The sequence below is a fragment of the Chiloscyllium punctatum genome, chromosome 49, assembly GCF_047496795.1.
Source record: "Chiloscyllium punctatum isolate Juve2018m chromosome 49, sChiPun1.3, whole genome shotgun sequence".
Lineage (NCBI taxonomy): Eukaryota > Metazoa > Chordata > Chondrichthyes > Orectolobiformes > Hemiscylliidae > Chiloscyllium > Chiloscyllium punctatum.
Window position 1 is genome coordinate 7,143,982 of NC_092787.1, and position 15,723 is coordinate 7,159,704.

The 15,723-nt window shown below is 40.6% G+C and overlaps 1 protein-coding gene across 4 annotated transcripts in view; it reads right to left on the minus strand.

Moving 5' to 3' along the window:
• The window catches only part of dennd1a (DENN/MADD domain containing 1A), a 525,508-nt gene that overhangs the window by 196,697 nt on the left and 313,088 nt on the right, over positions 1 to 15,723 (minus strand). For all 4 annotated transcript variants that reach the window (XM_072566190.1, XM_072566188.1, XM_072566189.1 and 1 more), the window contains exon 11: positions 7,819 to 7,864. In XM_072566190.1, coding sequence (XP_072422291.1) covers positions 7,819 to 7,864 — 46 coding nt within the window. The remainder of the gene's footprint in view (positions 1 to 7,818; positions 7,865 to 15,723) is intronic.

Sequence of the window (15,723 nt, forward strand, 5' to 3'; positions counted from 1 at the left end):
GTGAAGACAGGTAAACTAGAGCACTAGTTATTATTTCAGAATTTCTGTAATATCTTTCAACACACCTCCTACACTCTTAGCCCTGAAAATAGCTGAGTGTCTTTACCTTAACTCAAAGAACCATAATGCTGACGCAACAGACTGTACAATGTTAACAATTCTTACATACATGCCCACACTTTTATAGAATTGGTAAATCGGATTCCTTCACGTAAAAAATTAAAAGATAGCGAATGTCATTTGCAAGGGCCATGACTGGTTGAACAGAATACATTCATTGACAATGCTGGTATCTACCCTGCAATCATGAGTGCAGCGTGAGTCTTGTGGCAGCATTCATATTTCTAATGTGTACAGGTTGAATATTTTGAACAGACATCATCTTTAATCAATCAGTGACATCTTTATCGCACAGCAACAGATTCAGGCTCTGAAAACTCTTAATTTTGTACCAAACTGTTGATGCTTAGGTACAATCCTGTCCCATTCAGCTTCATTCATTAAATTAATACACATTGCCTGATCATCCATTCATGATATCCCTATGAATAGGGATGAATCAAAGCTTTTAGGAAAAAAAATGGCAGAATTTGGCAATGACAAAGTTATGGGTTCATACACATGCAAACAGTCATTTTTCCATTTGCTAGAATGAAAGCTAGATATCACATGAAAAAGCTAATGCTAGTTAAGCATATAATAGATCCAAGATATTTCAATTTCTAAACTTGGCCAAATAGTTAGGCCTTCGGTTTGCCCAAAGTGACAATTTTCATATCAACATCATTTGTGGGTGGCACAGTGGTTAGCACTGCTGCCTCACAGCGCCAGAGACCCGTTTCAATTCCCACCTCAGGCGACTGTGTGGAGTTTGCACATTCTCCCAGTGTCTGCGTGGGTTTCCTTCGGGTGCTCTGGTTTCCTCCCACAGTCCAAAAATGCGAAGGTTAGGTGAATTGGCCATGCTAAATTGCCCATAGTGTTAGGTGAAGGGGAATGGGTCTGGGTGAGTTGCGCTTCGGCGGGTCAGCGTGGACTTGTTGGGCCGAAGGGCCTGTTTCCACACTGTAAGTAATCTAAATCTATCTATCTAAAAATGTAATCTAACATGGATAAGTATCAGCTGAAAGCATAAAGGAAAATGGAATGAAAATTTTAGCACATGACAGGAAATCTTGCAGTGGAGGCAGATATATTCCTTAATATTTCTTTAGAATGGTGTATTGCCTCCATGGTGCCAGGATCAAGGATGTCTCAGAGAGGGTGCAGAATATTCTCAAAGAGGAGAGGGACCAGCAGGAGGTCATTGTACACGTTGGAACCAACGACATTGGAAGGCAAAAGGATGAGATGCTCAAGGGAGAATAGAGAGTTAGGCAGGAATTTAAACAGGAGGTCCTCGAGGGTAGTAACATCTGAATTACTCCCAGTGGGACAAACTACTGAAGGTAGGAAGAGGAGGATAGAGCAGATGAATTAGTGGCTGAGGATCTGGTGCATGTGCATGTTCACATTGTTAGATCTCTGGAATCTCTTCTGGGGTAAAAGTGACCTGTACAAGAAGGAGGAATTGCACCTGAATTGGAAGGTGGTGGGGGGCGGAGGGGGGGATGTTGGGGAGAGCAGGTTGGGATCAAGGGAGATGGTGAGGAAAGAGATCAATGTGAGACTGGTACAGTTAGGAAAGGCAGCAAGTCAAAAGGTCAAGCCAGGAAAGTCCAAAACAGAGAACAAGGTAGGACTGATAAATTAAACTGCATTTACTTCAATGCAAGAGGCCTAACAGAGAAGGCAGATGAACTCAAGGCATGATTAGGAACATGGGACTGGGATATCATAGCAATTAGAGTCGTGGTTCAGGGATGGACAGGACTGGCAGCTTAATGTTAAGGATACAAATGCTACAGGAAGGACAAAAAGGGGGGGGGGGGCGAAAAGAGGGGAAGGGGAGTGGCATTATTGATAAGGAATAACATTACAACTGAACTTAGGGAGAATATTCCTAGGAATACATCCACGGATGTTATTTGGGTGGAATCAAATTAAGAAAGGGATGGTCACCTTATTGGGATTGCATTGTAGGCCCCGAACAGTCAGCAGAAAATTGAGAAATAAATTTGTAACAAAATTTCAGTTATCTGTAAGAATAATAGGGTGGTTATGGTAGGGGATTTTAACTTTGCAAACATAGACTGGGACTGCCATAATGTTGAGGAGATGGAGATGAATTTGTTACGCACGTACAAGAAAATTTTCTTAGTCAGTATGTGGATGTACCTACAAGAGAAGGTGCAAAACTTGACCTATCTTGGGAAATAAGTCACGGCAGGGGCCAGCAACCAAAGTTCTATTAGTTTTAAAATAGTAATGGAAAAGGATAGACCGGATCTAAAAGTTGAAGTTCTAAGTTGGAAGAAGGTAATAGGTAAGAACTTTCAAAAGCTGATTGGGGGCAGATGTTCAGAGGTAAAGATTACATTAGATTATTTACAGTGTGGAAACAGGCCCTTCGGCCCAACAAGGGTCCACTGGAAAATGGGAAGCCTTCAAAAATGAGATAATGAGTGTCCAGAAACATATATTCCTGCTATGGTGAAAGGAAAGGCTGGTAGGTGGAGGGAATGCTGGATGACTAGAGAAATTGAGGATTTGGTTAAGAAAAAGAAGGAAGCATGTCAGGTATAGACAGTATAGATCGAGTGAATCCTTATAAAAGTATAAAGGCAGTAGGAGTATACTTAATAGGGAAATCAGGAGAGCTAAAAGGGGACATGAGATAGCTTTTCCAAATAGGGTTAAGGAGAATCCAAGGAGCTTTTATTAATATATTAAGGACAAAAGGATAACTAGGGAGAGAACAGGGCCCCGCAAAGATCAACAAGGTAAAAACAATGACTGCAGATGCTAGAAACCAAATACTGGATTAGTGGTGCTGGAAGAGCACAGCAGTTCAGGCAGCATCCAACGAGCAGCGAAATCAGCGTTTCGGGCAAAAGCCCTTCATCAGGAATTATTCCTGATGAAGGGCTTTTGCCCGAAACGTTGATTTCGCTGCTCGTTGGATGCTGCCTGAACTGCTGTGCTCTTCCAGCACCACTAATCCAGTACCCCGCAAAGATCAGCAAGGCGACCTTTGTGTGGAGTCGCAGGAGATGTGGGAAATACTAAACGACTATTTTGCATCAGTGTCCATTGTAGAGAAAGACATGGAAGATATAGAATGTGGGGAAACAGATGCTGACATCTTGAAAAATGTCCATATTACAGAGGAGTTGGTGCTGGATGTCTTCATACATATGAAAATGGATAAATCCCCAGGACCTGATCAGGTGTATTCTAGAACTCTGTGGGAAGCGAGGGAAGTGATTGCTGGGTCCCTTGCTGAGATATCTGCATCATCGATAGTCACAGATGAGGTGCTGGAATGCTATGTCCATGCAACTGGCATAATTGGCAAAGAGCTGGGAGATGGTTTGCCACCTGTCTGTTAAGACTTGCCATGAGACTAATACAAAGGTATCAACGACAAAAAGTCACTGCTATTGTGAAAAATTGGCTTTTACCAGCTTTTAAACTTTACTGCAGAGAAACTAATCCATCAATGTGTAGTCAAAATAATTAGACATAATTAAGGGATAAGCTTAATTATACAATAAACAAATATATCTGGTTAATCTAGAAAGATACCAGAGCAGTACTGTTCAACATCACAGCAATTAGCTGATTAAATTTTTCCTCCTTGTTAGTGATAAAACGAAGATTAAAAATAACACACAGCTTAAAAGCATGGGGACAAATGAAAACTCATGCCTATGATTTCAGGTCCATGAAAATATTACTTCAAGAAAGCCTTAAAATGACTCAATTTTCCTTATCAAAGTATAGCCACAATATGGATATGAAGTGAATTTTAATCAATATCATATGCGCCCAAGATTTTGCAAAGCAAAAAGCAAAGCGGTTTAATAGGTGCTGTTGGGAAATTGTTAGAAACCATGATTAAGGAAGTAATAACAAGACATTTGAAAAGTAAAAACCCAGAGTCAGCATCATTTTAGGAAGGGTAAATTGTGTTTGACTAATCAGTGTGAGATAAGTGTGAGGTTAACTATTTTGGTTGGAAGAATAAAACAGCAACTTATTACCTAAATGGAGAGAAACCTCAAAATGCTTCAGTGCAGTGTGATCTGGGTGTCCTTGTACATGAACTGCAGAAAACTAGTATGTAGGTACAGTAGACAATAAGGAAGGCAAATACAATGTTGGCACAGGAATAGAGGATAAATTTTGAAAAGTATTGCTGCAGCTGTACAAGGCATTCATCAGACTGCACTTGGGAGCATTGTATACAGTTTTGGTCCCCTTACTTGTGCAGAGATGCAGTTGCATTGGAGGCAGTTCAGGGGAGATTCACTAGATTGATTCCAGAAATGTTTTATGGAGAGATTGAGCAGCTTAAAGCCTACATTCTCTAGAATCTATATAAATGAGAGGAAAGCTGATTGAAGGATATAAAACACTGAAGGGGCTTGACAAAGTACACGCAGAGAGGATACGGGGGAAATCTAGAATGAGAGGTCATGATTTTAGACTGAGTAGTAGCAGATTTGAAACATAAATAAGGAGGAATTACTTCTCTCAAAAGGGTCATGAATCTATGGAACTCACTACCCCAAAGTGCATTGGGTGCTGGGACACTAAATAAATGAGATAGACAGATTTTTAATTAGCAACAAATTAAAGGGTTATGGAGAAAGAGCAGGAAAGTGGGAATGAGATTGAGATGAAATTAGCCATGATCATATTGAATGGCAGAGTAGGCTCGAGGGACTGAATTGCCTATTCCTGCTCCTAGTTTTTTTATATTCTTGTGTTCTTAAAAGCACTAAAACATAATAACTCATGAATATTACTTTGTCTGACAATGTTTAAACCTTAATATTTCGTTCAGATAAAATAAACATACTGGCTGGTTAGGTGAATGTAATATTATTTTAAATGCTCACAGAAAGAGCACAAGAAAATAGGTACATAACACATGCATCACAATAAATGTCTTTCATTTCTTTTGCTAACCGTAAGCATATGGGAGTGGGCAGTGGTAATATCACTTGGCAAGTAATCCAGAATCCCAGGTTGATATTTTGTGGACATGGATTTGAAACTCACCATGGTGGATGGTTAGAGTTAAATTCAAGGAAAAAATGGAATAAACAGCTGGCCTAAATTTCATCACGTAACTATCATCAATTGTCTTAAAAATCCATCTGGTTCACGAACATCATTTAAGGATGGAAATCTGCATTCCCTTACCTGGAAAGTGGTACTCATCTGTATCAGGGTGAGGGATTTCAGTGAGGGGGATCTTGACCAATTGGGAAGTTAATGGGACTGAGGGTAGTAATAGCGAGCTAAAGCATGCACAACACTGTTTGAGACAGATGATAAGAATTGGAATGATAACAAAAATGACAAGTATAATGAGGACCTTCAAGAGGGCCTTTCCTAAGGGACCGAACCATCCACAGATCCCAAGAGGAACTTGTGTCACAGAGCTTGGATGCAGATTTTTGAATGTGATTGGCAAGGTTGGTGATGTTCTCACTGGAATCAGGAATATAGGTGCAACATTCACAGCGATCGAGGGAACAAGTGCCCTTTCTCGGCTAGTAAATAATCTAAAGCCAATCTGTTTTGTTGGGCAACTGTACATATTGCGACCACCTCTGCACTAAGTTGGTCAAGGGCTGCCACCATTTCATTCACTATTTCCTCTAGAACGGAAGCCAATTTTCTGACCCCTGTTGCCAGTAGAGTAGTCCCATACGAAGGGAAGAGAATGGCAAAGAACTGCTCAGCGTCTGTTATAGCTGTCTTGGTGGGAGGCCAAGGCTGTTGGAATGGGGAGGAGTAAGAGTAGTATGTAAAGGGGACCACATACCCTAGATAGCAACTACCAGTCCAGGAGGCTGGCTGCCAGGGGTAGGCTTTGTGGCCGAAAATGAAATAGGTGCCATTACATGTTCTCAAGCGACTGGTTTGAGTTCCAGTCCAAAGAGTTGTGAATTTGGCACTGTGGTAGTCTTGTTGGGAATATCAAGATTCAGGATACTCCCAGTGGAAGTGGATCGGCACAAGGATGGGTTAGGGAGCAGGGAATGATACATTTACTGGTTCCAGCATCCCACCTTGACATGTAGTTGCATTCAAAGCAGATGCATCCCATGGGTACCCTTTCCTGTGGTATTAGTGAGGAACAGAACTGGAGGTGTATGCAAGAGGTTGTATTAAGGCTGGAACCAAACCTTATATTTTTCCATACCATAACCTTCACACTCCCAAGTGAACTTATTGTTAGCGGAATAATTGGTCCCATCAGGGCCTCGCATAAAAGAGTCGTGAGACTCCCAGTCAAACCTACTGCCTCCTCCAAGGTGAAGATATCAGAGGACCCGTTTTGTTCTAACCACCATTCAGCTGGTTTGGATTCATTAAATGGAATGGGTCTTGGGGGAATTCCTCCCTTCGAATGTATCGGGACATCGGTGCATACCCAGCAGCTAGAGTGGATAACCTTCTTTGCATAAATGTAAGTCAGGTAAAGAAAAGTGTTGACATGCAATTCCCTTGTGACAGGGTCCATCATCCCATCTTTTCTATTCCCCTCATGCCCAGTCAGTATGAACAAGGCAATGAGGAGCACAGAGACTAAAATGGCGATCAGTCCCCACATGTTGCATCTGGCGGGTGAGCTGATGCCTCCAGCATTTTCTGCTTATGTCCCTCCAGGGGTGGTGCTTTCTTGCAGTAGGTTCCATGCATCCACTCAGGTATTCCCTTGATCTTGACAGCCATCCGGATTACCAGGAAGACGAGGTATGGACCTTTCCACCAAGGAAGCTGTTTTTACTGCTCAGTCATGGTATTGCTCTTACCTGGCTTGGCCCCTTGCCCTGCGTGGCTCTAGCCTGCCAGAACACACTAACAATCACATAACTTTTGCTCTTATCACATAACGAATGAACTGTTTACCTGCACAAAGCGCAACTCAGCTAAACGTTATCAATGTGCAAATGTAGTATCTGGAGTGTGCATTGACTCAAGGTCTGAAAACATTAGATCATTAAAGCATGGCCTCAGACTTTGCCTGGTGTATTCTCACATAGGCCAACTTGTGACTATCTTGTGGTTCTCTATCTGATTGAGCAACCCTCAGCTCGGACAATATAAATCCGCAGCAAATTTAGAGTGCTTTGGAGTTGCACCAGAGCATACGAAGGAATGGTGTGCTCCCCTGATACCACGCAATAAAATTTGCCAATGCTCAAAGTCCAAGTCCAGGGAAATTCTTCAACATCTGGTCTACATATGACACCAGATCCTACAGCAATGTGACTGGCTCTTAATTGCCTTTTGGGCAACTATGCATGGGTAAGAAATGCTGGCCTGACATTTTCTCACACATCCCATGAATGGATAAACACATCAAGGGTGAAAAGTGTCGAATTTTCTATTGATTTGATAGGTTTTAATCGACCGCAAAAAGCTTAGATTTTAGATATGCAGTGTATTTCCAAGTGTTATCAATTCTGAAGACCGAAGGAAGCAATACAATTTTAGCCACAAATTTAAATACTGACTCTTAATATTTTTTAGTAAAGCTAGAATCAAGAAACCTTCTAACTTACGTGAGCATCTGTGTAATTGTGAAGACTTAAATACAGCTTTGTTGAAATGATTAGAAACAATAAATAATCAGATTTTAAAGACATATACGAAATATAATTCAATTCCATTGATTAAGCAAAATAAACTTACCTCCATTAAACTAGAATGCACTCCTATGAGGTAGGGCATTGGAGCACTAAAAATAGGAAAAAGAATTTAAGTTAATTATTGATGTTAAATCCACTGAGTATTAACTCTACAATATTGATGATTAGATCATTTTAAAACTTCACCTGAGTTAGTTTCATAATCTTTAATGACAATTATTAAAAATGGTCATTTTGGATTCATTTTAGAAGGTTTTCTGTAGCTGGATGAAACAAGAATATTCATCTTTTCTCTCTCAAAATTGGTATACATCTTTAGAGCTACAACTATCCTAATCAGAACATAAACCTGAACGAATAATAATATTATGCCACGAGGTATACAAATCACTCAGCTAATATTTCACAATAAGATTATGGTTGAAGTCATTCAAGGTGCAATTCAACTTCTGCAAAAGCAGGAGATAGATGACATTAAATCAACAATCAACTGTACACATTGCCACGTTTGCTTATATTTACATTAAAGCTACTGGAGAAGAAAACTATGTAGTGTGCAAAACACGCCATCAATTTTGCATTATTGTGCAATTGATTTTTAAAAAAAAAAATGTCAATACAAATACCATTGTGAGAAGAGACTGATGAATGGAGATTATGGGATACTTGGGGTAAAGCTCCAGCTGCTAAAACTTGAGAATCTTGCCTGGGAGACAGATTCACATAAACAATCTAATCAAGTGGAGACAAGATCGATGTTGATGTGGGGAAGGGAGGTTGAGGATGAAAGAAGAGATCATGCATTTTTGTATTTAAGGAATGAGGAGGTCTGGGGAATTAGGAGGAGGAGGAGGTGGTAGTTAGTCAAGTGAACCTTTTGTAACTATATGATTGGATTACTCAAATTTGTATCGGTGGAAGTCCTATGATCATTCTTGACAGTTGGACTTCTTGCATGTTCGTATCCAATTTTTAAAAATGCTAATTTTGAACAGCTCAGGGCATTTTTGGGTTAACAGGGCAAACCCCCTTCCTTGTTTACAATACATTTTTATAGATCCAAAAAAGTTAGTCTAGTTAGTGCAATTTTAATTTTATCCATCACACTGGCTCTGCACGATCAAACCAGTGTTTTCCAACTGAAAGCTGATATGCTAACATTGAACCAATAGAAAAATCAAAAATATAGAGCTTAAAAAATAATCATAGTGAATCAGTATTAAACATGTTAACATTCTGGTTAATCCAAGATGGAGGACGGGAAAGCTTTCTGGCTGTAACAGCTGCTCCTTTTTTTTGAGGTACTTTAGGTGCTGGAGGCGATTTCCTCGAATTCCAGGAGCAGCGGTTACTGTTTTATATACTGTTGCATTGTTTTGGAACTTTGAAAAAAAATCAAAACAACAGCAGCTTTAAAAGAGAGAATAACAGACAAAGGAAGCACATGGTGAGGTCAGTGAAGGAGAGACAGAAAGAAAAAAACTGACACTGCTTTTGCTGTTTGAATTCAGGATCGCTGGACATCGGAGTGATCTGGGAAAATAAACAAACAGTGAAATTCAGAACTGATCTTGGAGGAACTGTTGGGTGAAGTTTACAGCACAGAAGCAGATAAAGTGTATTGTTGTTTTAAGTGTGACCTACAGAAAGTCTGCAGTAGTGAATAGAGTGGGTTCTTTCTTGATTATATATTTTTAGAGATATGTCTCTTGATTAAACTTAAAATATAAGCCACAACTATTAATTTAACCTGGGCAGTGTTTGTAGAGGAATAAGATGGTGTTATTGTCTGGGTCTGCAGATTGTGAAGAAGCAAAAATGGCCTTTAGTAGAGTGAAATGTGCTTCTTGTCAGATGTGGGAGTTTAAAGAGGATTACAGCAGAATATATCTGCCATAAATGATATTGGCTGTGAACCTAATCAGATTGAATGGATAGGTTGGAAATACAGTTAGAAGCAATGAGGAATTGGCAACAACAACAGTCTGTGATGTATGGCAGTTATAGGAAGGAGGGGGGAAGTCTCAGATACAGTCACACAGATGGGTTAACTCCAGGAAAGCTAAGAGAGGTAGGCAGCTAGTGCAAGAGTCTTTTGTGGATATACCCATTTCAAACAGGTATGCTGTTTTGGAAAATGTAAGGGGGGGGGTGGGCCTGGATTCTCAGGGGAACATAGCACAAACAGCCAAGTTGCTGGTATTGAGACTTGCTCTAATGCAATGAGGGGTACGTTGGGTTCCAAGAGATCAATTGTGTTAGGGGATTCTCTAATCTGAAATATAGACAGATTTTTCTGTGACCAGCAGTGAAAAATTAGAATGCTGTGTTGCTTCCCTGGTGCCAGGATGAAGGATGTTTCAGAGAGGGTGCAGAATGTCCTCAAGGGGGAGAGGGGCCAGCAAGGGTCCACAGTGGAACCAACGACATAGGAAGGGAAAAAATTGAGAATCTGAAGGGAGATTACAGAGAGTTAGGCAGGAATTTTAAAAAGGAGGTCCTTGAGAGTAGTATCTCTGGATTACTCCCAGCGCCACGAGCTAGTGAGAGCAGGAATAGGAGGATACAGCAGATGAATGCATCGCTGAGGAGCTGGGTGTATGGGAGAAGAATTCACATTTTTGGATCATTGGAATCTCTTTTGGGGTAGAAGGAGGACGGACTGCACTCAGGGAGATAGTGAGGAAAGAGGTAAATCTGACACTGATACAGTTGAGAACAGAAGCGCGTCTTACAGTCAGGGCAGGCAGGGACAAGATAGGACAAATAAAGGGGCCTAACAGGGAAGGCAGATGAACTCAGGGCATGGTTAGGAACATAGGACTGGGATATCATAGCAATTACAGAAACTTGACTCAGGGATGGACAGGACTGGCAGCTTAATGTTCCAGGATACAAATGCTACAGGAAGGATAGAAAGGGAGGCAAGAGAGGAGGGGGAGTGGCATTTTTGATAAGAGATAGCATTACAGCTGTGCTGAAGGAGGATATTCCTGGAAATACATCCAGGGAAGTTATTTGGGTGGAACTGAGAAATAAGAAAGGGGTGATCACCTTATTGGGATTGTATTATAGCCAGAGGGAAATTGAGAAACAAATTTGTAAGGAGATCTCAGCTGCCTCAAGAATAATAGGGTGATTATGGTAGGGGATTTTAACTTTCCAAACATAGACTGGGACTGCCATAGGGTTTAAATGGAGAGGAATTTGTTAAGTGTGCACAAGAAAGTGTTCTGATTCAGTATATGGATGTACCTACTAGAGAAGGTGGAAACCTCTTGGGAAATAAGGCAGGGCAGGTGACTGAGGTGTCAGTGGGAGAGCACTTTGGGGCCAGCAACCATAATTCTATTAGATTTTAAATAGTGATGGAAAAGGATAGACCAGATCTAAAAGTTGAAGTTCTAAATTGGAGAAAGGCCAATTTTGACAGGATTAGGCAAGAACTTTCAAAAGCTGATTGGGGCAGATGTTCACAGGTAAAGGGATGGCTGGAAAATGGGAAGCCTTCAGAAATGAGATAACGAAAATCCAGAGAAAGTATATTCCTGTCAGGGTGAAAGGAAAGGCTGGTAGGTATAGGGAATGCTGGATGACTAAAGAAATTGAGAGTTTGGTTAAGAAAAAGAAGGTCGCATATGTCAGGTACAGACAGGATAGATCGAGTGAATCCTTAGATATTTGTATCATAGATAGTCACAGGGGAGGTGCCAGAAGACTGGAGGTTGGCTAACATGGTTCCATGGTTTAAGAAGGGTGGTAAGGACAAGCCAGGGAACTATAGACCGGTGAGCCTGACCTCAGTGGTGGGCAAGTTGTTGGAAGGAATCCTGAGGGACAGGATGTACATGTATTTGGAAAGACAAGGACTGATTATGGATAATCAACATGGCTTTGTGCGTGGGAAATCATGTCTCACAAACCTGATTGAGTGTTTTGAGCAAGTAACAAAGAGGATTGATGAGGGCAGCGCGGTAGATGTGATCTATATGGATTTCAGTAAGGCGTTTGAAAAGGTTCCCCATGGGAGATTGATTAGCAAGGTTAGATCTCATGGAATACAGGGAGAACTAGCCATTTGGATACAGAACTGACTCAAAAGGTAGAAGGTGGTGGTGGAGGGTAGTGTTTCACACTGGAGGCCTGTGACCAGTGGAGTGCCACAAGGATCGGTGCTGGGTCCTCTGTGTTTTGTCATTTACATAAATGATTTGGATGCGAACATAAGAGGTACAGTTAGTAAGTTTGCAGATGATACCCAAATTGGAGGTGTAGTGGACAGCGAAGTGGGTTACCTCAGATTACAACAGGATCTGGACCAGATGGGCCAATCAGCTGAGAAGTGGCAGATGGAGTTTAATTCAGATAAATGCGAGGTGCTACCTTTTGGGAAAGTAAATCTTAGTAGGACTTATACACTTAATGGTAAGGTCCTAGGGAATGTTGCCGAATAAAGAGACCTTGGAGTACAGGTTTATAGCTCCTTGAAAGTGGAGTCGCAGGTACATAGGATAGTGAAGGCGGCGTTTGGTATGCTTTCATTTATTGGTCAGAGTATTGAGTACAGGAGTTGGGAGGTCATGTTGCGGCTGTACAGGACATTGGTTAGGCCACTGTTGGAATATTCCGTGCAATTCTGGTCTCCTTCCTTTCAGAAAGATGTTGTGAAACTTCAAAGGGTTCAGAAAAGATTTACAAGGATGTTGCCAGGGTTGGAAGATCTGAGCTACAGAGAGAGGCTGAACAGGCTGGGGCTGTTTTCCCTGGAGCGTCAGAGGCTGAGGGGTGACCTTATAGAGGTTTACAAAATCATGAGGGGCATGGATAGGGTAACTAGGCAAAGTCTTTTCCCTGGGATTGGGAAGTCCAGAACTAGAGGGCATAGGTTTAGGGGGAGAGGGGAAAGATATAAAATGGACCTAAGGGGCAACTTTTTCCACACAGAGGGTGGTACATGTATGAAGTGAGCTGCCAGAGGAAGTGGTGGACTCTGGTACAACTGCAACATTTAAGAGGCATTTGGATGGGTATATGAATAGGAAGGGTTTGGAGGGATATGGGCCGGTGCTGGCAGGTGGGACTAGATTGGGTTGGGATATCTGGTCGGCATGGATGAGTTGGACCAAAGGGTCTGTTTCCATGCTGTACATCTCTATGACTCTATTTAAACTGTTCATAAATTCTCTACAATGTGGAAGCAGGCCATTCAGCCCATCCAACCTACACTGATCCTCCAAAGAGCATCCCACCACCCTATCCCTATGACCCTGCATTTCCCATGGCCAAGCCACCTGGCCTGCACATTTTTGGACTGTGGGATGAAACTGTGGGAGAAAAATATGCAAATTCCACATAATCGCCTGAGTGTGGAATCGAACTCAAGTCCCTCTCACTGAGGCAGCAGTGCTAACAAGAGCTACTGTGCCACACCTGTTAAATGATACAATTGTAATAGTTTTAATTGATTTTTAAAAAAAAAATATTACATCCATGGTTAAAATCTGTTTCTGTTAGTGTATAATAATTGCACAGCAGATTACAAAATCTTCCAAGGATAAATTTAACAAAAACATATCTAGTTTTTGTTTCCATATTCATGGAAACACTTAGCATGTAAAAAAATCTATATTGTTTTAGTTTTCCCTTCAAACTACTCCACAGACATTTACAAAAGAACACAGAACTGCTTAAAAAAGAAAGTACATAATAAACCTCAATAAAGCGACATGACTATTCACAATGGGGAAAAAGCTCACACAAGTCAATAGGTTGAACATGTTAAGCCATCAAAAGAAATAAGCACAAATTCTATAAACATTCTCAGACAATAAAGGAGGAATAGATCAAAGGCCTACTTCTTTATATATGGTGTATTCATATAAAATATATATTTATATGAGAGAATTCATGCTAGGCCTCAGAAGATTATCGTACAGCTTATGCTTTAAATTTAACATCTTATTATTAACCTCCAGTGCAGTATGTATCAAAGATGAAAATTTTTTTGAAGCTTCTTTTAAATAAAATATTCATGAAACCTGTCTTTGAAAGAAAAGGATCAGCCAGAGATTTTCTATAAAGAAACTGGCACTTTATGTTAGGAAATGAATTATCAAAGTTATGACTGGAAAATGACAGTGTATCATTTTTTTTCCTTGCTTAAACTTACTTCCCCTCCTAGTCAAAATGGGAGGTCCAATTTAACAATGCAACGCAAAAGTGGCTTGTGAGAGAATGTCCAGGACCAATTGTCCAATGCAATTCTATTTCATCCTAGGTTTTGCCATCTTTTACATTTGAATGCAGCATGAGATTTGCATAGCACACTTACAAACATACATAATTAGTTTCTGACACCATAAAAGTTCACAAATGCATTGTGGACATAAAGCTTCGTGTTTTTTATTCATTCATGGGATGTGGGTATCGTTGGCAGGCCAGTATTTATTGCTGGTTCCTAGTTGTCCTGGAGAAGGTGGTGATGAGCAGCCTTCCTGAACTGCTGCAGTTGATGTGGTGGTGTAGGTTGGTTCACAATGCCCCTGAGGCTACAAAAGAACAGAACTCAACTATATCCAGGAATCACAAGTTTATTGTTTTTATAGATGGAAAGTTTTTGTTCAGTAATTATAGAACATTTGTAAAAGTTTTTATTTTAAAAAATCAATACTTTTCACATGACTGGATCTAAAAGTATATTTAGTAGTATTCCATGTCGTACCTAGCATTATATTTTGCTGTCCTTACATTGCAGGTAGGGTAGTTATAGACCTTGTTTCAGGTTAGTTAGATGTTGTACTTGCAGAAATCCTGCAGTTTCAGCGGACAGTTGGATTATTTGCAGCAAAGTTAATTTTGCAATTTTTGTGACTGTGCTGATTTTTTTTCCCCACCTAATATAGAACAAAAAGGTGTACAAGAGAAGGCAAGAATGTAAACCAAAACCCAAGTTCTGCCTCAAGTACCATTTCCTACCTAATTGCAAAATAAAAAAAGGCAGGTGAATTGGCCATGCTAAATTGCCCATAGTGTTAGGTGCATTCGTCATGGGTAAATATAGGGTAGGGGAATGGGTCTGGGTGGGTTACTCTTTGGAGGGTCGGTATGGACTTGTAGGACCAAAATGGCCTGTTTCCATACTGTAGGGAATTTAATCTAAAACATGCCAACATGTGGAGAAATCCTTATTCCCATCAACTCCATTCAACACCCCCAAAAAAAAGCTTCTTTAGGTTACCACAATTGGAATGAATCCTATTTACTTAGTTTTTGAAAACCCATTTCCACTGAGCTTAGTCAGTTAAAATTGCACATCTAACAATGACAAGGCACTTATCTAACATTCTCTCCATTTGTCTGGTTAGCACCAACCCAATTAATAGCTAGTACGTTACAGGGAGGCTGGCTAAGTAATCCAACTGAAACACAGGTTGAGAGAAAACTCTGCTTCCATTAGGTGTTATCCTACTGAAAAGAAATGCCAAGTAATTGTAAAGAATGAATGTTTGGAGATCAATCTCAACAACCTGTTTCCTTGATTATTTGTCTAAATGTTTGAACTTCTTAATTCATGTTAGTTAACTGTTTAGTTCTTTAAAACTAGTAAGTTTGCAGATGACACCAAAATTGGAGGTGCAGTGGACAGCGAAGGAAGTTACCTTAGATTACACCAGGATCTTGATCAGATGGGTCAGTGGGCCGAGAAGTGGCAGATGGAGTTTAATTCAGATAAATGCGAGGTGCTGCCTTTTGGGAAACAAATCTTAGCAGGACTTATACACTCAATGGTCAGGTCCTAGGGAGTGTTGTCGAACAAAGAGACCTTGGAGTGCAGGTTCATAGCTCCTTGAAAGTGGAGTCGCAAGTCGATAGGATAGTGAAAAAGGCATTTGGTACACTTTCCTTTATTGGTCAGAGTACTGAGTACAGGAGTTGGAAGGTCATGTTG